The following is a 25206-nucleotide window of genomic DNA, read 5'->3' as shown; positions in this document are numbered from 1 at the left end:
TACGGTAGAACCTTGATTTACAATCCAATCAACATGCATAACACATGTAAACAAAGACAAACATTGGCAGGGAACGCTGCACATAACACAACTGTTAGACATGTGGAACATAACATAACATAGGACCCAGTTCGTTACAATATCAATAAAATACAAACATACTAAAAACATGTTTTTTTTCTATATTAGAACAAAGTGTTACTGTATGAACTGTGTAATGTTACAGTGACTAAAATATTAAATATTCTTGTTTAAAACTAGTTTTTAATGACTTTAGGCCTACTAGGTTACTGTATTTAAATGTTGGTCATTATGGTGGTTCTTGGCGAGCCAACTGTTTTCTGAGGTGGTACTTAGGGAAAAAAGTTTGAGAACCACTGTGCAATATAGCATAAGAGATAATTTACTCCTGTAGCTCAGTGCAATCTGACAAATTTTTTCCGACTTTACACTACTCTTGAAGGAATATTTGAATACTACTCGAACCACAAACACTACTCAAGTCAGACAACCGGCATTTTGTGGTTTTATGTGGAGCCTGATTTGAATGAAAAGTGCTGTAAACTGACAATAGCAAGACAAACACAACCAATATCTCAACCCATGTGCTTATTAACCTTTTAGCAAAAATGTTTATAAAAACATCACCTCCTCAAATGGCTACTGTATTAGCCTCGTAGCATTAGCTCTATTAGCATAATTTATTTTAAAACGCAATCACTGTTAGTGTCACTACACAGAAAACATAATGATCAACTATAATTAAAGCTGTTAAACTATGAGTGTGTAATATACCGTACATACTTTCTTTGTTATTAACTCAAATGATGATGATGACAAATTGAGCTGAACTTGCAGACACCCTCTCACTTGTGAGGACCACGGCTGTCCACAGAGGTAAAATACAAACAAGCAGAAAACCATGCACTGCGATGAGATTGAGACTTGTCCAGGGTGTACACCGCCTTCCGCCCGATTGTAGCTGAGATAAGCTCCAGCGACCCCGAAAGGAATAAGCGGTATAAAATGGATGGATGGACAGAACACCATGCAATAAGGAGAACAGAGTAGCACTATTTAGTCATGATTAGACATTCAAAATAACAAAATAATGTTTATTCCACAAAGGTGTACATTCCTTAGATGACTCACTAATTATTGGTCTAAAACTTTGAGTGAACCAGGTTTGATGCTTTTCATGAAATTCACTGGATCCATCCATCCATTTCCTACCGCTTATTCCCTTTTGGGGTCACGGGTGGCGCTGGTGCCTATCTCAGCTACAATCGGGCGGAAGGTCGTGTACACCCTGGACAAGTCGCCACCTCATCGCAGGGCCAACACAGATAGACAGACAACATTCACACTCACATTTGATATTGTAGATATTTAACATAATGTGAATGTAAACATAAATATTTCCTTGTCTGTGCCACGATAGAGTCAACTTTTTGGCTACAGTCATCAAATTGTTTTCTGTAGTTGTCTACCATTAGCAAGTGGGGCTACATGATTAATCAATATCGAATAGACATCAAGGTTTTAATTTGTGTGAAAACATAACCAGGCTGAAGTTTTTTTCAGTTGCGTGGCAGACATGTTTACGAATCAGATATGTTTAGCCTCGTGGTTCATTGTCTTGCTTCAAACAGGAGGAAAGAGGTCTCACTCTGTGCATCGCTCTCAGCACCTGAGAGCGTTTATTTAACAGTAGAATTAACTGAAGGCCTTAAGCCCTCGTTTCTGTCTTTCACAATCTCTGTTTAACTTTTACTCAGTAGTAAGTCAACATGGGGTTTGTAATACTTTTAGTTCAGTTTAGCAGTATTGCGGCTGCGTCCATTCAAAAGTTAATAAAGAATATTGTTAATTTAGCAACGCTTTAAACGTTGACATCGTGGCAGATTTACAGCCGATTTCTAAAACGGCTGTACTATTTAAGTTTGTATTGTAGCCGAACCTATACCTTGAAAATGTAGTGTCTAAATTTAAAAGAAAACTTACTTTTTACCCATTTATTGTGTTTTGCATGATTTTTGTAATCAACACCGAAGCGACAGAGGTTTGGAAGTGGCCTTACTGCACAAGGAAATATCAAACCTTTTTTTTCCCCTGAGACATACTATTTGTTTTACCCTTTCTTATGAACTTTGGACAAAATCTGAAATATAAACACATGACTATTAAAAAAATTGGATTGAACTGAATTTTAGTTATCAATGTAGTGTTTTTGTTCATATATGACTATTTATAGTGCTGTCTTTCCCTCTTTATTGACTTTTCAAAGGCATTTGATACTATTGATCATGTCATTTTAATCAAACGTCTTTCAGCTCTGGGTTTTTTCAGCAAGCACTTGGATGGTTTGCAAATTACCTCACAAGTAGAACTCAGGCTGTTCAGATAGAAGGTTCCTCAAATGTACTGCAAGTGAAAAAGGGTGTCCCTCAAGGTTCTTTGTTGGGCCCCTTATTATTCACTATTTACATAAATAATCTTGAACAGAATATTCCGAACTCAACTTTCCATTTCTATGCTGATGATACTGTCATATACTGCACAGCACCAACTTCTGCTGAGGCCTTTAAATATCTACAATATGCATTTGACAGAGTACAAGAACAACTTTGCTATCTTCAACTGGTTTTAAATGCAGAGAAAACAAAGTGTATGTTCTTTACCACATTAAAAACTGTAAGATCGGCACTGTGTGAAAACATTTTAAGAAGAAATGGGCAACAAATTATGTTAGTATCTTCTTTAAATATTTGGGAATTTTAATTGATGACCACTTGAGTTTTAAGGAGCACATCCAGTGTGTTGTAAAAAAAACAAACTGAAACTTTTACTGGGATTTTATTATAGAAACAAGTCTTGCTTTTCTTTTACTGTGAAACAGAAATTGGTGGAATCAACATTTTTAACTGTTATTGACTATGGAGATGTGTTCTACATGAATGCTACTGCTGGTTGTCTCCACAAGCTGGATAGTGTGTACCACAGGGCACTGATATTCATCACCAACTGCGCTTCCCTTACTCACCATTGTGTCTTATACGCAATGGTTAACTGGACGTCTTTATGTGCTCGACGCCTCAATCATTGGTATGTTTTCATCTACAAAACCATTCTTTGTATCACGCCATCTTATCCATCTTGTCTTTTAACAAAAAAACAACAAAGTCACAATCTTCGTTCAATGAATGTTCTTCAATTTGTCATACACAAAGTAAGAACTGAACAGGGCAAGAAAGCATTTAGGTTTTCAGCACCAAAGGCTTTGAATAACCTACAATCGAATATTCAACTTCAAACCCTTGTTACATTGAATGAGTTGAACGCTTCTGTGAAAGGATTGCAGTCTACCTCGTCTGTATGCACATGTGTCATATGAGCAAGTTTTAATGTTGTAAATGTGATGTTTGATGTGATGTTTTACTGTTTTTAATGTAACCTTGCTGCTGCCCTCTTGGCCAGGTCTCCCTTGGAAAAGAGATCTTTGATCTTAATGGGATTTTACCTGGTTAAATAAAGGAAAAATAAAATTAGGAAATACAAATATTTATGTAACTTGTAAAATATTAATAATACATCACTCCTCAATATCTAATTATGAATGGACTTAAGCAGCATTTTTTTTGTCGATTTCTTTTATGCCCATGCTCCCATTGCCAAATCTTCTTCTGGCCACCCAGAGTAATACAGTATACCGTCATTTATCACTGTAAATTGGTTAATTGGCTGTGGTAAATTAATTTACGCGAAATAAAAATGTACAGTATCATGATAAATGTAATATTTTCATAGCTAGGGCATAAAAACTGTTGGACTTTCTAATTATGTATTTTAACATTAAAAAAGTCCTCAAGACATAATATTACAACTTTAAAAGGCTAGTCACCTTTACAAGCCTCACACTTCAAAGCGTGATGTTGCGAGCGACGACTGTATTACAATACTCACTGGGCTGCAGTCAAATATCGCCTCGCATGTTACACGAGTAATATTAAAGACAAAATAGGTCGACAAACAAAATCCTTTTTAGGACCACAGAAATCCGAGGGTCTGTTCACCACTATTTATTTGTATACACCAACATTAAAATTGACATCTAAGGGTTGATTATTAATTTAAACAGCAGAAGTCTGTATGCAAACTACAACAACGTGAAACATTTCAAGGAACAATTCAAAGTGATCTATCTCAGAAACGTGCATGGATGCTAAAAAAAGAATGTTTATTGACCTGGAAGGATATGAACTAAAATATATTGACATAACTAACAAGAGCGGAGGGGGAGTAGCTCTATACGTCACAAAGAACTTTTAACTACAAAGTGGTAAAAATTATGTCATTAGGTATTGATATCTTAGAATGTATAACCATTGATAAACAGGTATGTCATGAAAAACACAAGAACATATTAATCAGCTGTACGTACAGCTCACTTAAGTCAAACATTGATAATGTGTTTGAGAACTGGATTAAGGCAACTTTTGAAATCAGTCAAAAATAACTTTCTCACGTGGAGACTTCACCATTGACCTCTTGAACCCTAACAAACAAAAGCACACAGATGACTTTATTGACACAATGTACAGCCTGAGTTTATATTCTAAAATCACAAAGCCAAGTAGAATCTTGGGACACAGTGCCACACTTATTTACAATATTGTTACCAATGACTTTGGTAACAAGTGGTCTTCTAATATCAGTGATCATCTGCCAGCTTTCACAATCTATGATGGAAACTATAACAATAGGAACATTGATAACAAAAAGACATTTCAAAGAATATGCACAAAACAAAGTAACAGCTTTCAAGAATGGTCTGAGAGATCAAAGTGTCCCAGACTTCCCTGTCGCCAGCCATCTCTTTTAGTTCTACAGGGGGGAACCGAGGTGTTCCCTGGCCAACTGTGAGACATAGTCCTTCCAACGTGTCCTAGGTCTGCCACGAGATCTGCTCCCGGCTGGACATGCCCAAAAACACCTCACCAGGGAGCCGACCATGAGGCAGCCGTAGTACTGTAGATGCCTTTGGCATTTCAGCTGGCTCCTCTTGACGAGAAGGAGCAGCGGCTCTACTCTGAGTCTCTCCCGGATGGCTGAGCTCCCTCACCCTATCTCTGAGGGTGATCCCAGACATCCTGAAACTCATTTCTGCCGAGTGTATTCGCGACCTTGTCCTTTCGGTCAATACCCAAAGCTCCTGACCATAGGTGAGGGTAGGAACATAGACTGACCTGTAAATCGAGAGCTTCGCCTTCTGGCTCAGCTCCTTCTTCACCACAACAGACCGGTGCAGTGATTGCATCCCTGCAGACGGCGCACCTGTCCGTCAATCTCGCTTTCTATTCTTCCCTCACTCGTGAACAAGATACATAAAACTCCTCCACTTGAGGCAGAACTTCATTCCCGACCGGAAGAGTGCAGTCCACCGTTTTCCGACTGAGAACCATGGCCTTGGATTTTGAGGCTCTGATCCATATCCCAGCAGCTTCACACTCGGCTGAAAACCGCCCCAGTGAACGCTGCAGGTCCCAGCCTGCCGAAGCCAACCTGACCACATCTGCAAAAAGCAGAGATGCATTCCTCTGGCCACCAAACTGGGAACCCTCCACACCCTGACTGCACTTAGAAATTCTGTCCATAAAGATAATGAACAGGATCGGTGACAAAGGGCATCCCTGGTGGAGTCCAACGTCCTCTTGGAACATGTCTGACTAATTACCGGCAATGCGAACCAGACTCCCGCTCAGCTTGTACAAGGACTGTTTGGCCCGTAGCAACGGACCCTGGACCTTGTACTCTTGGAGCACCTCCCACAGGACACAGCGAGGGACATGATCGAAGGCATTTTCCAAATCCACAAAACACATGTGGACTGGTTGAGCAGACTCCCATGCCCACTCCAGTACCCTACAAAGTGTATAATTCTGGTCCTGTGTTCCACAACCAGGACGAAAACCACATTGTTCCTTCTGAATCCGAGGATCGACTAACGGAATAGACTTTCCCCAGGAGGGTAAGAAGTGTGATCCCTCTATAATTGGAACACATCCATAGCCCCTTTTTGAAAAGGGGGACTACCATCCCGGTCTGCCAATCCAGAGGTACCACGCGAGACTTGAAGAGACGTGTCAGCCACGACAGTCCCACAACATCCAGGGCCTTGAGGCATTCAGAGCGAATATCGTTCTCTCCTGGGGCCTTGCCACTGGGTAGTTTTTTGATTACCTCAGCAACCTCGGTTCCCGTGATGGACATGTCCGCGTTTGTGACCTAAGACTGTGGAGATAATGATTATTTACGTGTTTAATATTTGTTTACCTACCTACCAGGGGTGTGGGAAAAAATTGATTCCAATTTGAATCGCGATTCTCACGTTGTGCGATTCAGAATCGATTCTCTTTTCTTTTTTTTTTAAATAGATATATTTTTTATTTATTTTTTTTTTTTATTATCAATCCAACAAAACAATACACAGCAATACTATAACAATGCAATCCAATTCCAAAACCAAACCTGACCCAGCAACACCCAGAACTGCAATAAACAGAGCAATTGAGAGAAGAAACAAATACGACACAGAACAAACCAAAAGTAGTGAAACAAAAAGGAATATTATCAACAACAGTACCAATATTAGTTATAATTTCAAAATAGCAGTGATTAAAAATCCCTCATTGACATTATCATCGGACATTTATAAAAATAAAAAAAATAACAATAGTGTCACAGTGGCTTACACTTGCATCGCATCTCATAAGCTTGACAACACATTGTGTCCAATATTTTCACAAAGATAAAAAGGGTCATATTGTTGTTTCATTTAATAGTTAAAACAAATTTACATTATTGCAATCAGTTGATAAAACATTGTCCTTTACAACTATAAAAGTTTTTTACAAAAATCCACTACTCTGCTTGCATGTCAGCAGACTGGGCTAAATCCTGCTGAAATCTAATGTATTGAATGAATAAAGAATCCTTTTGAATCGGGAAAAAATAGTTTTTGAATCGAGAATCGTGTTGAATTGAAAAAAAAATTGATTTTGAATTGAATCGTGACCCCAAGAATCATTATTGAATCGAATCGTGGGACACCCAAAGATTCGCAGCCCTATTACTTACGGTATAGTTGTTTATCATTTATTTATTCACTGTTCCGTTACAAACAGAGAAAAAAAAAAATAGAAGGATTAAATAAGCTCAGCTTCTTCCAACTCCGTTTTGGACGTGCTGTATTGAAACAACTGGAAATATATGATGCATGACATTGTAATTGTATTGTTTGCATTTTCAAAATAAACTGAAATTGAACAGAACTGAACAACTTAAAAGTAAATTAAGCACTGCACCTGTATTGGGAGTCTTGGAGGGAAAAAAAAACCTTTGTGGTCAAATAATTCACAATTTCACTGAATGTTTTGGAGAAAATAGGCCCTGGGGTGAGGTGGCGACTTGTCCAGGGTGTACGCCACAATCCGCCCGAATACAGCTGAGATAGGCTCCAGCACCCCCCGCAACCATGAAAGGGACAACCGGTAGAAAATGAATGGATGGATGCTTTTAAAATAGCACCAAATGTTGGGTTGCTTTTGTTGTTTTTACATTACAGTAGATATGGGTCAACTCATTAAACATAAAGACTGAGTTATTTGTATGTATTAATATTTAAATGTATACACCGAAAATGCAAGACATTTCTCTGATTTAGTTTTTCTTTTGTTTTTACAATGAATGCTCCTTTTTTACAGGGGGACCGTTGGCACCGGAACATATTATTTAATTTTCGTTATTTTCTACAGCAAAGTTGATGTCTATGCAAGGCCAGAATGACTTGTGTTCAACATTATAGGTTCTGCTGTATTTCTTACTGTTGGTCTGCTGGTCTGTCTGCAGGTTTGATTTTTGTGGTGGACAGCAACGACCGTGAACGTGTGAACGAAGCCCGAGAGGAACTCATGAGGATGCTGGCTGAGGACGAGCTGCGGGATGCCGTTCTTCTCGTCTTTGCCAACAAGCAGGTACAGTGAAACCTTGATTTTTGAACTTAATTGTTTCTTGAACTTGATTTGTAAATCAAAAAGTTTGTATCGTGAAGCAGAGTTCATTTAGGAAACAATGTAAACATTAATAATTGGTTTCAGGTTAGACCAAAGTTCATATTTAAGTTAAGGTTTGTAGATTTTGAACTAGGGCTGTGCGATATCTTATCGTCTGATCTAGATTAATGTCACAATTTTTATGTTTAATTAAAGCTGTTTGTTCTGTGCAGGATTATAGTTAAGTTAAGTAAAAGTACCAATGATTGTCACACACACACTAGGTGTGGTGAAATTTGTCCTCTGCATTTGACCCCTCCCCTTGTTCCACCCCCTGGGAGGTGAGGGGAGCAGTGGGCAGCAGCGGTGGCCACGCCCGGGAATATTTTTGGGTGGTTTAACTCCCAATTCCAACTCTTGATGCTGAGTGCCAAGCACAGAGGTAATGGGTCCCATTTTTATAGTCTTTGGTATGACTCGGCCGGGGTTTGAACTCACACCCTACCAATCTCAGGGCGGAGACACTCTAACCACTAGGCCATGTTTGATTGAGGTAATGTATGCTAACAGCTGACAACTGTCTTATTGTCCATATCTATATATGTGTTTGTTAGTGGTGTAACAGTACAGTCTGTATCTGGTTTTGGGGCCACGGTTTTGCTTCTTTTTCGGTAAATTTTGTGGGGGTAAGGAGAACAACTTTTTTTCCTCTCAAAGTTGTTTTGTTTTTTTTTGCTTTTCATCACAAACATTATGCAGTAAACAAAGTTTAATTGGTCTAGTGAATACTATTAGACTTTTATTTTACGTTAACATTTACTAAGCAACACTTTTTTTAATGATTATTTATATTCTTTAACTACTTGTATACATCAGAGCTTCCCACCAGTGCTTTGGCAAAGAAGCGGTGACCCACATTGTGGAGTTTTTAAAACTCAAATTCTGTATCTTATATTACATGAAAATACATTCAAGTGCAGTTTGAATTTGAGGTACTGTAAAATAATGTATACCAACACATTAAACACGTTTCATGATTATTTCAGGAACAAAATGTTTTTTATCCACAAACTAAAACATTATTTGAACAAAAAGTGTCTGCAGAGTTTTTAGAACATGTCATATCAGAGGACTACAATATTTGCAGACACATAAACAAATGCCTATATATAGATATAAAAATGCCTATTTTTTATTAAATTAGTGGGTGTGTTGGGTGTGCAGCATTATACCAAGCATCGTTGCTTCCCTAATATTTACTACTGCAGTAATTTCTGACAGGAATTTCCGCCAAGTTTTGATCGAAGAAATATATGCAAGCAGTTGGTCACTGTGATCGAAATCAAATTAATCGCGTTCAACGATCACGCTCATATAATCACCTAGCCCTACTTTGAACTAGGGCTGGGCGATATGGCCTTTATTTAATATCTCAATATTTTAGGCAATATCACGATACACGATATATATCTTAATATTTCACCTTAGCCTTGAATTAACACTTGATGCATATAATTACACCAGTATGATGATTCTATGTGCCTACATTAAAGCATTCTTGTTCATACTGCATTAATATATGCTCATTTTAAACTTTCCTGCAGAGAGGGAAATCACAACTAAGTCGATCAAAACTGTATTTATTATACAGTTATTAGGCAGTGGCACAAACATTCATGTCATTTCCAAAACAGAAAGTGCAAGATTGTCAGGGAGATTTTAAAACAAGCTGTTAGTGCAGTTTTGTGCATGATGTCACTAATGTTAAATACAGGTGAATAAACACGACGTCTATTCCGGTTCACAACTGTTAATCAACTCCCGCACAGAGGAAAAACCGGAAACACTTTTTCCTTCCCGCCCATCAACACTGCGCATGCGTTAACCCAGGATATGGAAAAACATGTTAACAATCTCCCTATCTTCCATCCCATCCATTTTTTACCGCTTATTCCCTTTGGGGTCGCGGGAAGCACTGGTGCCTATCTCAGCTACAATCGGGCAGAAGGCGGTGTACACCCTGGATAAGTTGCCACCTCATCGCAGTCTCCCTATCTTTTATAAAAATAAAAAAAATTTAAAATAACACATGTTTCTTGAGAACAAATACATGTATTTTTAAACAACAGAAACAATACAATAAACTTAGGTAAGAACCCATTTTCCTTCACTCAATGCTTTCAAAAGCATCCAGGTTGACGCCCCCTTTTTCATAAGACAGTCAGCCAGTTGAGCTTTTGTTGCTGACCAAAGTACTATTTGTATTTTTCTGTTGATGCCACTTATATCTAACCAAAGCCTTTTCTCTGTTACCTGTTTTGTTGATCAAAGAGCATCATAGAGGGAATGATTATCAGTCACACAAACTAACGCTGGAGCCTTTAGACCAGCGGTGCCAGTAGTGAGCTCAGAATAAAGGGTGGCAAGAAACACAGCATTGTCTATTCCATCCGACATGGCAAGAGTTTCTCCGGCAAGGGTGCTTCGCACCACACATCGAATTCTCTTGGACTGCCAGAAAAGGGAGGAGAATTTACCTCCTTTTCCCATTAGGGTGATCAACATTCCCCCTTGTGTACCTCCATCAGGAAGATTTCCTAATGAAGCATAGCTGAATACAGTTAGGTTTAAGGCAGTATCATTTCCCAAATTTTGAAATTTTAAAGTCACTTTTTCAGCTTTCAGTTTACGAACTAACTTATTATCATTGTGAATTGATTGCACAGTAGCATTCTTTAGACTAGATGCCAGACTATAAGAATCAAACATTACATCAGGTCTTGTTTTTCAACCCAGAGTATCTGTCCTATTTTTGATCTGAGTTGTTCTTTTTCTGTTTCATTAAGAGGAGCGTCTCTTTCTAGAGCACAGACTGGCTGTAAGTGAATGGGGTGCAGACTTTTAATGTAGCTGTGCTGATGCAACTGTACGGAATCATTAACAGTGTCAATATCCATCCCCAAATAGCAGAAATTGTCATGTTCCTCACGTCCCACTTGAAACCCAGACTTCAATTCAGGGATCATATTTTCTGAAAAGTTTGATGAGCCTGCCAACATAAAATCATCTACATGACATGCGAGTACACCCGTCACTGTATTTTCATCATCCACCCAATAAAATACTGCTGGGTCTACCTGTGACACTTTTCCACCTGTGCTCAGCATGATTTCCTTCACCTTGTTGTACCAATAGAGAGATGGATCAGCAAACCCATACACACACTTTTTCAGTTTCCAAATAACCCCCTTACAGTCAGCTTCTGGACATAAATGTCTCTCGATAACTCCATACCCTGTAAAAAGGCAGACTTGATGTCCATGGAATGGACTTTCCAATGATTTTGACAAATTACACTTACCAATAGCCTTAGAGATGCAGAAGCACGGGTTGGTGAATCTTTTTGTAGATTTTTTTAAATTAAGTTCTTAAAACCCCCTTGCTACAAGTCTGGCTTTGGGTACAATACCAGTGTCACTTTCTTTGAGACTACAGACCCACCTAGTGGAGATACACTTTTGTCCTGTATTTTCAGTCTCTTCAAAAACATTATTGCTTTTCCAGCTTTCTATCTCTGCCTGTTTCGCTGCATCACATATGTCTTTTGTTATGAGTACATCAGTCTCCCTGACAGCTGACTCAGTGTTAAGATGCTGTACACATGACATGTCAACAGCCTCTTTTAGTGCAGTACTGCCATCAGGCTCAATATGCTGCACATTATACCAGTTTGTATAAGTTTCCGTTGCTTTACCTGCTCTACTGAGTACTTTAGCCTTACATGTTACACTTGTTGCAATGAGGTGGCGACTTGTCCAGGGTGTAAACCGCCTTCCGCCCGATTGTAGCTGAGATAAGCGCCAGCGCCCCCCGCGACCCCAAAAGGGAATAAGCGGTAAAAAAAGGATGGATGGATGGATGTTACACTTGTATCTCTTTTCATGACTGTTACAATCTGTCCTGTTTTTAACTTCACATTAGAAGCAGGGACAAGATCATCACAGGCATTGTGATTCATTTGAGGTGCATCACTTAGAATTACACCTTCACTTGTGTTTACCTCTCCATCACTGTCATGTTCATTTTCACCATCTGTTTTTTTTAAATTATCTGAGCTACATGATGGTCTGTGTAAAGCATCTGTGTCACTATCAACGGTTATGTTCTCTTCATGTTTTTCACATCCTGTTTCAGTGTGCACATTACTTTGTGTAATTTTCCTGTCTTTAATCTGTGTGTGCACCTTATTAAGTCGTGAGTGATGAACTCTAACTAGAATACCTCCATGTCTAACTAACACAACAGCTCCATCTTGACCAATCACCACTCCTGGTCCCTTCCACTCTGCACTATCTCTTCGTTTATAGTAAAACTTTTCCCCTTTCTCATATTTTTCATCTATGTATCTAAGCTGTTTTCTTAATGCCTTTCTTATCCTCTCTGAACATTCAACTTCAGTGAAAGCCTTCCTTGAGGCATGCAAAGCTGATATGTGTTCTCCTACTCTTGTGCTCACTGTAGTGCCCTCTTGTGCAGGTAAATTATTTACCAATACATTGGGAAGGTTAGTATTTTGACCAAATACCAGTTGTTGTGGACTATAACCATGTACACTGTGCATGCAGTTCTTAGCCATTAAGGCCCAGTCCAAGGCAATGCACCAGTCGCAATCTTTTTCCTGTTTAACTTTCTGGACGATGTTTGTGAGTGTCTGATTATGACGTTCCAACAGTCCGTTGCTCAATGGGCTGTATCCTGCGGTTGTCTTGATCTCGATTTTGAAGTTTTCTGCCATGTCCCTGAAATCTTCATTGTTACATTCTCCTCCGTTGTCACTGAAGAGCTTTTTTGGAGGACCATGGACACTTACAGAAGATTTCTTGGTTTTTTCAATATTTCCAGCGCTGAAACATGTGAAATGGTCCATTATATGTAAATACCAAATGCCTGACTCAAACTTGTGCAGGTCAACGCCAAAGTTTCATTGTATTCCGAAGCAAGAGGCAAACCAACAGCTGACTTTGGCTTTGTCTTGCTATATCTTTGACACGTGTCACATGCATCCACTAATTGTTGCAAAATAGTGAGACAGTCCCTGTCTTTGTTCCCTGAACTTTGAATTAGCCTATGCAGGCAATCTGCTGATGCATGGCCAAATTGTTTGTGAAGTTTGAGGAACACCTTGTTCTTCTCAAATGTGGACATATTTTCTGTTACAATCAGGATTTCATCTTCAGCAAATAAATCTTGAATCTGACATTCCATGTCATCTTTGTGTCTTATGTCAACACAGTAGTGTCCTGAGCTGGTAAACTGAAGAGGTATCTGCTGCTTAAACATCACAGCCCTGTTGTTTTCTATGTCTAACGTAGTTCCTGCCTTTTTTAATGATGTTTTACTCAGCAGGAGTGGAATATCGACTTTGACAACTTCTGTCTCAATGTTACACTTTGTCGATCCTATTTTAGCAGGTAGATGCACTTTTCTGGTGGAATGAATCACATTTCGATCTCCAAAACGAAACAGTCTGTTGCTAGACCTTTATGTACTTTTGAGCTTATTTACCTGCTTTTCATTGAGATTATCTACGAAACATTCAAGCCACTTTTCTCCACACACTGTGCGAGTGTATGCGGTGTCTATGATTGCTGAGCCTGCAGCTTCAGTCATAAAAATCTCAGCTTCAGACTCTGGATCATTTGTTAACAGCGTGATATTAACTTCATCCAAATTGTCATTTTCAGTCAATTTTACGTGTTTGTGCTTTTTGTGCGGGCAGTCCTTTGCCCAGTGGCATGTGCTTTGACACACGGCACATCGTGATCGTTTACCGTACTTATCCAGTGGGTTTGTACCCGGTAACGGCGTCACCGATCTTTGTTGACCACGTTGAAACGGTGTGTTCTGTCTTCCTCTCCATTGTGGCTGTTCTGTAAGGAAAGCTGCGTCCTGGTTAAGTTGTATCTCGCTTGACTTGCCCGTTGTTTTACCTCCGAATATCCGTTTGAGAGCTGACTTCATTGACGAGAAGCTTAGCTCCGTGTTACCCGTCAGTGCTAGCTACCTGTCTTACTCATCGAGGTGAACTGTGTCAAGAAGTTTGAAGGCTAACACCGCATCAGGGAGTGTCATATTGTATATTTTCATCCGGTTGTAACGCTGTTCAAAGTCAAAATTATAGTCTACCCTGTGGAAGTAGGCTGTCGGGGCTTCGTCGGTACATCAACCATAAGGCTGCTCCGAGATGTGGGATTGACTGGGGCTAAGCTCCGAAGGGAAACAAAGGCCCTTGCTGAGGAAGCAGAAAAGGGAAGTTTCTGGTTGTGGCTGAGGAGGAGGGATAAGTACTGGGGGTCGAAGCAATAAGATGGGTCAGCTGCAGGGGGTGGCAGGGAGACGTCCCTGCCACCGCTCCGCCACCAGGAGGCGTTCCGGGGTTAAAGAGAGCGAAACTCCAATGAGCGGTGGTCCCCGGCTGATGACCCTGCAGCTGACCCAAGGCGCTGGAGGAGGCGCGTCAGGCATACTTGCCCAGCAGAAACAACACCATATCTGTACAATCAATCTGATTTCTGGGTAACCAGTGACTACTGTGAAAGGGCAGTTGACAGCCAGGAAAGACTGGAAGACTTCCAGGAAAGTCTGGATGACAGCAGGAAAGTCTGTACCGGGAGTGGGCGGCTAGTTACCCAACCCACTAGTCTCCTAGCCAGGAGACACCCAACCTTTAACTACGAAAACAAATAAGGAAAAACAACCCGAAGGCCCTCCGAGAGGCGGGGTGGAAGATGGGCCTAACAGGACTGACTACTCGGTAACGACTGGAACGGACATCGACAACGAGATGAAGACCTTCCGATTGTGCAGGTGTGGTTGGGGGAAAGTGACCACATACAGGGGCTTACGGATTCATCAGGGGAGGAAGAAAAAGGAGAGCGAGAAGAAAGGCATGCAACATCCTTGCACTGCTCCGGCAGATAAGACAAGCAGGACCCCCAGCCGGGGAGAGAACCACAGAGCCAAGGGTCCAAACATTGTTGATTTGCGGACGGTAGAGGAAGAACCCCCCGAGCGGAGCGGTACCCCCCTGGCATGTGAGCATGCTGAAGGTAGACCCGCCAGCCCCCCAGTCACCCAGCAAACAGAAAAGAAGGAACCAGGAAGGAAGGGCACCATCAAGTGGCCAAGGGCAAGTGATGTGAAGACATGGCAGAAACTGGACTCAGACCTCAGTCTACTGCTGGAGAACGCACTACGTGGTAATGTGGACAAGAAACTCAACCTTCTTGGGAACATCCTGTACGAGGAGTGCAAATCTAGATTCGGTAGCCTCACCAAGATGCAGAGCAAACTCCACCCAAGAAAAGGCAGGAGGGAGGCTGAGATTGACGCCCTGGTGCAAGATCGGCGCCAGCTCCGCAGGAGATGGAGGAAAGCAACTGCAGAGGAGAAAGAAGGCCTGAAGGTGTTATGGGATGAGGTGAGACAGAAGCTGGGCAGCATGCGAAGAGCTGAGCGTATTCGCAGACGCAAGAAAAGAAAGGAGAAAGAAAGGGCTAGCTTCATGAGGAATCCTTTCAGGCACGCCCGCCAGCTTCTAGAGGAGAAAAGAAACGGGAAACTGGAAGCCACCAAGGAGGAGCTTGAGCAGTACATCAGGGGCCAATACAGTGACTGAAAGAGGAACGATCCGTTAGGTTCACCAGGATACGTACCTCCTCCCCCACCTCCAACCACGCAGTTTGACAGCTGCCCTCCTCGACTGAGCGAGGTAAGAGCAGTGGTCAAGAAAGCGAGGTCAGCATCAGCTCCTGGGCCTAACGGAATCCCCTACAAGCTATACAAGAACTGCCCCCAAGTGCTGAAATCCTTGTGGAAGCTAATGAGCACAGCATGGAAGAAACTACTCATTCCGTCGGAGTGGCAGAGAGCTGTGGTGGTGTTTATTCCGAAGGAACAGGAGTCCCATAACATCAACCAATTCAGGAGCATTGCTCTGTTGAATGTCGAGGGAAAGATCTTCTTTGCAGTCATGGCCAAGAGACTAACATCTTATCTCACAGCGAATGGCTATATTGACACCAGCTGCCAGAAAGCAGGAGTACCAGGTTTTCCAGGATGCGTGGAGCATTCTTCTATGATTTCGGCACAGATCCATAGGGCCAAGTAGGAGAAGAACGACCTCCATGTGGTGTGGCTTGACCTCGCCAACGCTTATGGTTCTGTCCCTCACAAACTCATCCAGTTTGCATTGGAATTCTTCCACGTCCCTGTTTCCATCATCAACCTGGTAACCAGCTACTTCAGGGACTTTCAGATGTATTTTAGCCTCCAAGATTTTACAACAGGATGGCAGCATCTGGAAGTAGGCATAGCCATGGGGTGTTCCATCTCCCCAGTCCTCTTTGTCGCAGCTTTCGAAATCATCCTCCGCGGAGCCCGTCAGACTGTAGGTGGGATGAGGCTGCAGACAGGGCAGAGGCTTCCACCACTCCGAAGCTACATGGATGATGTCTCTGTGGTGCTGCAAACAGCCCCATGCATGAGAAGGTGTCTGAAGAGGCTGGATGAGCTAGTGACATGGGCACGGATGAAGATAAAACCCTCCAAGTCACGAAGCCTGTCCTTGCGCAAAGGCACCAGGAACGACAAAACCGTCTTTGTTACAGGAGGTGAGCAAATCCCTCTACTGGTCAACCACTCCATCCAAAGCCTGGGGAGGCAGTACAGTGCGGACCTGTCGGACAAGCACGCAGGCAAGGCAGCACGGAAACAACTCTCAGAAGGCCTAGCGAGCATCAACAAGAGCCAGCTCCCCGGAAAGTACAAGCTGTGGTGCTACAACTTCACACTGTATCAAAGGGTTATGTGGCCACTGAAGATGTGCGAGATTCCATCCTCAACAGCCAACGGGTTGGACAGAGTAGCAAACTCCTACATCCGAAAGTGGCTGGGCCTACCGCGTTGCTTCTCCGACACTGGCTTGTTTGGGGCAACTTTACTGCATCTGCCGATTCAGTCCATCGCCCTGGGCTACAAGCAGGAGAAGGCCAGATTGGTTCTCGAGCTGGAAGAATCCTCAGATCCTACAGTGAGGAATGCACCGGTACCAATCCGAACAGGCCGGAAGTGGCAAGCAGGGCCAGAGGTTGCCAAAGCCATTGGCAGGCTCCAACACCAGGAGATAGTTGGCAGGGTGCAAGTAGGAAGAGCGGGGCTTGGCTGGGGAGATTCTCCACGCCTTTGGTCCAAGGCCACAAAGAGGGAACGCAGAGCCATGGTTGTGGAGGAGGTCTCAAGGGCGAACCAGGAGCAATATACTATCAAGGCCGTGTCTCAAGGTCGCCAAGGAAGATGGACCACTTGGGAAGGTACCCTTAGCAGACCCATCAGCTGGGCCGACCTATGGAAGATGCCCCAAGCCAGACTCAGCTTCCTACTCAGGGCAACTTATGACACCTTGCCATGCCCCAGAAACCTCCACCAGTGGTACGGCCAGGAGGAGAGCTGTCCCCTGTGTGGTGCTCCCAACGCCAGCCTGCAGCACTTGCTATCAGGCTGCAAGATCGGGCTGACACAGGGTCGCTTCAGATGGCGGCATGATCAAGTCCTGATGAAACTGGCAGAAATCCTGGAGAGCAGTAGACGAGAGGCCAACAGCCAACCCATAGCCAAACAACGTTCTGTCATGTTTGTGAGGCCAGGGGAAGGCAAAGGAGACACCAGCCGAAGAGGCCCCCGCAGTGTCCTCTCTCTGGCAAGGGACTGGAGTATGAGGGCTGACATTGGCAAACAGCTCCAATTCCCCCGTGAGATCACCACCACTTCACTCCGCCCAGACATTGTGCTGTGGTCTGCTGTTACCAAGTCTGCCATGCTGGTTGAGCTTACCATCCCCTGGGAGGAGGGAATCCAGGCAGCATACGAGCGCAAAGCAGCCAAGTATGCAGATCTGGCTGCTGAGTGCAGAGAGGCAGGCTGGTCCACTACCATCTACCCTGTGGAAGTAGGCTGTCGGGGCTTCGTCGGTACATATACCATAAGGCTGCTCCGAGATGTGGGATTGACTGGGGCTAAGCTCCGAAGGGAAACAAAGGCCCTTGCTGAGGAAGCAGAAAAGGGAAGTTTCTGGTTGTGGCTGAGGAGGAGGGATAAGTACTGGGGGTTGAAACAATAAGATGGGTCAGCTGCAGGGGGTGGCAGGGAGACGTCCCTGCCACCGCTCCGCCACCAGGAGGCGTTCCGGGGTTAAAGAGAGCGAAACTCCAATGAGCGGTGGTCCCCGGCTGATGACCCTGCAGCTGACCCAAGGCGCTGGAGGAGGCGCGTCAGGCATACTTGCCCAGCAGAAACAACACCATATCTGTACAATCACACCATTGAAACGGAACTATTTTTGGTGATGCGGTTGAAGTATGTGTATGCGCGATCCTTTTCCTCTTTCAGGAAAACGTCATCCAGTTTTGCAAATAATGCCATCATACCGTTGTCGTTGTCCAACTCCTCCGCAGATATCTCCATTGCGATTTCTCAGGCTCTCCCTTCAAGTCCCAAAGCCAAAGCCAATGCTTGCTTTTTCTTATTGAGTTCTGTAACCCCCATCCAAATGTTAACTTCATTTTTCCAGCACTCGTATGGCCTGGACTCGTCAAACCTCGGCTGTGTTTTATAGTTTGCAGCCATCCTCAACCATCCTCTGCTACCAATGTTAAATACAGGTGAATAAACACGTCTATTCCAGTTCACAACTTTTAATCAACTCCCGCACAAAGGAAAAAACGGAAACACTTTTTCCTTCCCGCCCATCAACACTGCGCATGCGTTAACCCAGTATATGGAGAAAAATGTTAACAACTAAGATGACATATCAAAACAACACTGAGTTAAAGTGCACTTTTTGTACAGAATGCCACTAAAATACTTTAAAACAAATAAAGTGCACTTTTGTGCATGATGTCACACAAGATATTTCAATAACTGTCAAATAAAAATGAGTTGCATATTAATAAATCAAATCGCTATGTGGGAGGTTACTGCGGATGTTATCTCCTTGTGTTTTTGACTATTTTTATCATACTGTGTTGATGTGGAAATGGTTGCCTCTGCATTCTGTTGGTGTGGCACCGAATGGACATGTTGCCGTACGGAGTAAGCACTCTTCATTCTCTAGCAGGTGACTTTTCAAATGATGCTACATATTAGCAGCAATGCTAGTTTTTGTAGCAGCGCCCCACACTTGACAAATTACGGTTGTCTGTTCGACATATTCCCACTTGAAGCCAAACCACCGCCAGACGATGGACCCCCTGCTGTTTTTCTTGGGAATTAATTCTTCCTTCATTTGTTACCAGATTCGCGCCTTCTTTCTCTCGTATTACCCACTCGCACCGCAGTTAATGTTACCATGCTGCTACCTCACTGCTCCGCGAGGGCGTTTACGTGTGTGACGTATGTAAGAAGGTGCGCTTGCTGTCTTTGAGAAGGAGGGACAAGAAAGAGTGAGAAGAGCCCTTAGTGTAATGCCAGCAGCTAAAAGCAACTGCGGGAGAACGTATACTCGAATATCACAATATAGTCATTTTCTATATCGCACAGAGACAAACCAGTGATACATTGAGTATATCGCCCAGCCCTACTTTGAACTCAATAAAAAGTGCTATACTGTATTGTATATTGAATAAACATAACCAAGGGGGGTGAATCAACTTTGTATTTAATAACAAGCTAAAGTGTGCTGTACACGCTGCTCTGTTAACACACACACACACAAACAGAAGCCATTGTGGTACCCTCACAAACAATCAGAAATAATTAACTTTAACAACCATATTGCTACAATAATAAACATTTAAAAAAAGTAAGATTCACCAACAATGACAAGGGGCTGGAGGTCCCTTCCGTGTCTGTGTGTGTGCTCTTCTGTTGCTTAAGGAGCGGCACCTGTCACATCTTTTCCTCGCTGTGCAATAAGTCTGCTTTGGCATATTTTTCCAGAAAAGTCTGGTGTCTTCACAGTTAAAACTTGTTGGGGCACGGTCAAGGCGCCTGCTACATCAATCTTTGTCAGTCATGCTTGCAAGCGCCATTAATGTACAGTACTTCTTGCAATTTTTTTTATACCCACAGGGAGTCTCTCCTTTTTTCTCTGGATTGTTGGCTGTTTGGGACTCATTTTGAGTTAGCAAATAAGGCAAGACTAGTCCAGAGAGGATAAAAAAACACATGGACTGAATGAGGCGCTGAGAAGTGAGTGTCCTGTGCAGAAAGTGAGTGGAAGGCTGCGCCTCCGCTACAATTTTACACCCTGCGTTTTTGTCTGCAGGCGCGAAAATTAATGACTGAATGAAATATTGGTATAGAAACATGGTTCACACACTGTGGCGTACTTGGGCCAATTCGAAAGGTTGTAAATCAGGAGTTTTCCAATAAAGGGGTTCGAAAATCTAGGTTCTACCGTTAAGTCTGTTGTTTGTCCTCCCCTTCCAGGACCTGCCCAACGCCATGAACGCAGCAGAGATCACCGACAAACTGGGCCTGCACTCCCTGCGCCACCGCCACTGGTACATTCAGGCTACCTGCGCCACCAGCGGCGACGGCCTCTATGAGGGCCTGGACTGGCTGGCCAATCAGCTGAAGAACAAAAAGTGAAGGGCGGGGCTTAGAGAGCGGGGAAAAGTCTGGTTGCCAGCTCCAAGTATGTGGATTCGTTCATGGAGAGGCGGTGCTGAAAAGCTCCTTGCAGGTGACTCAACATCCCCTATCTTATTCTTTTACTGGATTATTTATTGATTTACTTGGAGCTGCAGTGAGAGTTTGGGAGTGTAACCTAAATGTCTTGCATTGTGTACACTGGATACATAATTATCGGGATGAACAATGTAATTTCACTGTAAAGTCACATGTATTATCCCTCCTTTGCCGTGTCTATAATGTTTTCAGGGTCTAAACGTGTGGTGGCGGGATGATAACTGTCCTTTCCTTTTCATACGCCATGTAAATAAGTGTCATAATATTATAGCCGCAGTATCTTTACTATTTCAGATTGTAAAAGGTCACATAGTCATTGTCTTTTGTCAGAAAAAATGTTATATAGTAGGGAAGTAATTCCTACGGCCTCATCCCTGGGTGGATCTCGTGAGAGAGGAAGGTGGGGGGTTGCGATCATCATTTTGCTATTTAGTCTACATAACGACTGGCGCTCTTTTCAAATTCGGAATTGCCACAAAACACATGTTAAGATATTTACCACTCTACTGCCGGCTAAAGTGTGTAGTGCACCCCTTCCCCATATTTGTCACGTTTCATGTGTCATGTAAATCGCGACAAATGGGGCCAAATGAATCCCGTTCCTATTGTACAAAATAATGTACAACAGAGTAAAGTACATATTTTGCTTAAAGTATCAATTATGATTTTTACAAAAATATTTATGATTGTATTTAATTTATCAATGTTCATTTATTCTGTTAAGTGCAAGATTTATTTGCCGATGGAGCCAAATAAGCAAAGAGGCTCACAAACTTACTGACATGCTCTTCATCCTGTACACTAAGGCTGGCTTGCACTACTGCTGTATATATGATGCGTACTGCAGACTACATCTTGCTATTGGCCAAAGTAGCCATTGGTGAGCAAGAGAAGGCTATTTAGTTTCTAATGTTCAACTCCATGGTGCATCATATCTGTCAATGCAAAGATTGCTACCATGATGCACAATATAACACACTATTGTTGTCCAACAGTTTATTTTCTGATGGATGGAGTAATTTGTGAACATGGACATTTTTTGAATGTTGATGTTTTAACAAAAGGAGGCAAGTGAATGCATCGAAGGCATGTTAATATTGTACAAGATCTGTAATAAAATTATTCCTATAGCCTTGTTTTCTCAGACGTGTTAGTCTTGTGTCTTGCTGTTGGTTGAAAGCAATGTTGTACTGACATATATGATATGAGTGTAATGTCAACTGCCTTCTAATATGCAAATGCATGCTTTTATGTGTCAGCACACATGTTTATATATGAAAAGCATATTATGATATTTGTGTTCAATGTTTTGTTGATGCCAGCATAATTACTGACAGCCGTGCGTGTGTGTAAGATGCGATCTATTGAGTTAAGTTTCGTGCAAACATTTGTTGTTGTGGCCTGATGTTCCTTGTGGATAAATTCCACTTGACATGCAGGTTTGTTCACATAAATAAATTGTAAGTCTTAAAGTATTTCCTCAACAACACTCTTGGTTAGCAGACATACAGTATACAATAGACGAGAAAGGAGGTCAAGGTATTTATTCATTTTAAATAATGATAAAAACATTACATTTTTGTGTTTCAGTGACTTCGATATTTCTGCCTCCACGTGATTAATAAAGTAATTAAGCTTTTTTTTTCTCTCTGATTTCCTTTATCATTTATTGGTGCTGGTATCAGGTATTTTTGCACTGCAGGTATAAACGTGAAAAAAATATGGTCTATTTCTGAGTATTTGATGATAAAACAGTGTTGCATTCAGGTTTGCATGGGAGAGATACTTGTGTTGTCACGATGCGGATGAACAGGAAGCAGTAGAAGCAGCACGCAGGTAAGATTTGTTTTTGTTCCAGTAACCAGGCAAAATACAAACGATACTGTGCTGATAGGGACAGCAGGCAGGTCGCCAAGACATTAACCAAAAATCTAACAAGGGAAAGCTATCTTAATATACCGTGACACAAACATACCTGACGCTCGTGGCGAACATCACGAAAGTCTTAAGCGTGGCAAACAAGAAAAGACACAACTGTCACGTAAAGCGGACAAAAACCATGCAAGAATAGGCAGGGTGAGATGCACTTCTAAAGGGGAGTGGTTAGTGGCGGCAGCAGGTGGAGAAACTAATCAACAAACAGAAACCGGTGTGTGAGCTCAGGCACTTCTAGCTACAAGAACACAAACAAAAGACGACTAGAAGTGCTGACAACATAAATCTACACTAAACTATGAATGACAACCAAACCAACACAGGACATGACCGGTCGTAAAATTTTATTTTTTTTGTCCTGTCCTTTGATGTAGATGTCGATATATGCTGTACAGATTTACTTTAGAAAAGAGAAGTGTGGAATACTTCTCTTGTTGCCTTATTTTTATTTTTACTTTATTAAATGGATTTATTTTATGTTTGGCAGAGCCGGACAGGAACTGGCGTGGATAACAAGACGAAAAAAAGAAGACAGAGGGGGTAATGGTGGGGACAAGAGGGGGATAAGACGGATAGACAACATTAACAAAAACAGAACATCAGCCAATACGATACGTACAATTATGATATGAAAATGATAGTAAAGAATCAGTGAAGTAGATAGTAATAATTCAGAAATGAGAATGAACATTATTACACTGCTAATGATACAATAACAATAGGAATAGAAATAGCACTATTGATAATGAATGATAATAATTACCTCAATTGTCAACAAAACAATTGTTTAAAATGCAACAATACATAAATATGATGAAAACTTGAATTACAAAAGGAAGCAGATGAATGGGGGGAAGAGAAGCGAACTATATTAACCTTGTAGATTGTTATAGTAAAAATAGGTTAAGCATTGTCAGTGTGCCGTGTTTTACCCAGTTTCCTGTAATATGTTTCATGAAACGTGATTATATGCATGAGTGTATGTATGCATATGTGCTTGTGTATGTACAGTATGTGTATATGTTTGTACAGTGAATGTGCGTGTGCGAGTGTATGTACCTAAGTAGCTATGTGTGCACGTATTTGTCCCCCACATCCAGACGGGAAGATTGCATTGCCCCACAAGCAACTCGGCCCCCACTAGCCCAACCCCTCCGGGAGAGCACGACGGGGCCCACCCAGGCTGCCTGGCTCAAATTGGCCGCACGGGAACCACCCACCCCACCTGCAGGGACCCCAACGATGGAGATGGAACATCGAGCATCTGTCCTGGCAGAGCCTCCCCCGGAGGAAAGAGAAAAGGCAAAAGACAAAAAAAGGACAAGATCACACAATGTCACACACATTTAAACTCAACTTAAATGTACACTTTTTTATTCTTCTTAGAAATGTTCTTACCTTAGAAATAACAATATATATATGCTGTATATTAATATATACATATTAATATATATTATATATATGTGTGTGTGTTTATACATCCACACACATATAAACACATATATGTATATACGTACACGCCTGTGTTGTATTAATAGATTCAGTCATCAAACAAGAGTCAAAGTATTTTGTATTATTTGTGATATGCTGGCATGTTTAAATATAAAAGATCTCAGAAAAATCCACCCATCAATTTTCAAACGCTATTGTCCCTCTTGGTATTGCGGTGGTCAGGGGGTGGACTGGACTGGAGCCAGGCCATGAAACATCATTTTCACATGAAACTCTAATCTGGCTCATGGGAGCAGGCTACAGTATAAACACATTTTGTTATAAACTACACAAATTATGGGCGTAATCAGTCACCCGCCTCTTCTAAAGTTTTACTTATTGTAGTGTATATATTTTCAAACAGGGTGCGGCATTAATTTCTCAGAGTCAGCTTTACCCACGCACATTTATCTTCTTGACTTTTTTCCTATGTTCAGTTCTCAGAGACGCGGCAAAAACTAAAAGAAAACGAGAATGAACATTTTTTACTGACTTGTGATTGGTAGGATGTGCAGAGCTCAAGCACATGGCTACTTTCAATATGATTTTTAGGGGTGTGGTCTGGGCGTATTGTGGGTGCATCAAGTCCAAGTTGATTGCGATGTCAAAAAGCAATGTGCTTGGCTCAGGCTTCAACACACCTGAATTTTTACTGGCGTACGTAGTTTTTGGGATTTGAAGATACATTTAGTTCCTACTAAGGCTAGGAACGCCACGCAGCTTTTGTTATAGGCAGGAAGGCACAAACAAACGTAAGAGGTTCCATTTTTTCTTTTTTTGTGTGTAGTGTTCTAATTTGGAATGGGGTTTTTTTCTCTTTGTCGAGAGCCAATAAAAAACAAGCTGTGGGCCTCAAATGCCCTCCTGGCCGCAGTTTGGACACCACTGACGTGAGGTCATCAGAATGAACCACTCAAAGAAAATAATGAAGTCTTATAGAAAAAGACTTTCCATAAAATGTTGGAGTTTGTTTGTGTGAATG

General features: G+C 41.9%; 1 protein-coding gene across 1 annotated transcript in view; it reads left to right on the top strand.

Annotated features, from left to right (window-relative positions):
• Positions 1–22438, top strand: part of arf3a (ADP-ribosylation factor 3a) — a 31268-nt gene extending 8830 nt beyond the window's left edge. Inside the window, exons 4-5 of the mRNA XM_061903352.1 lie at positions 7909–8033; positions 20538–22438. Coding sequence (XP_061759336.1) covers positions 7909–8033; positions 20538–20699 — 287 coding nt within the window. The 3' untranslated portion in view covers positions 20700–22438. The remainder of the gene's footprint in view (positions 1–7908; positions 8034–20537) is intronic.
• Positions 22439–25206: the final 2768 nt, after the last annotated feature.

This window comes from Nerophis ophidion, linkage group LG06, assembly GCF_033978795.1.
Source record: "Nerophis ophidion isolate RoL-2023_Sa linkage group LG06, RoL_Noph_v1.0, whole genome shotgun sequence".
Classification (NCBI taxonomy): Eukaryota; Metazoa; Chordata; class Actinopteri; order Syngnathiformes; family Syngnathidae; genus Nerophis; species Nerophis ophidion.
The sequence above is the reverse complement of the archived record's forward strand: the minus strand, read 5'-3'. Positions and strand labels throughout refer to the sequence as shown.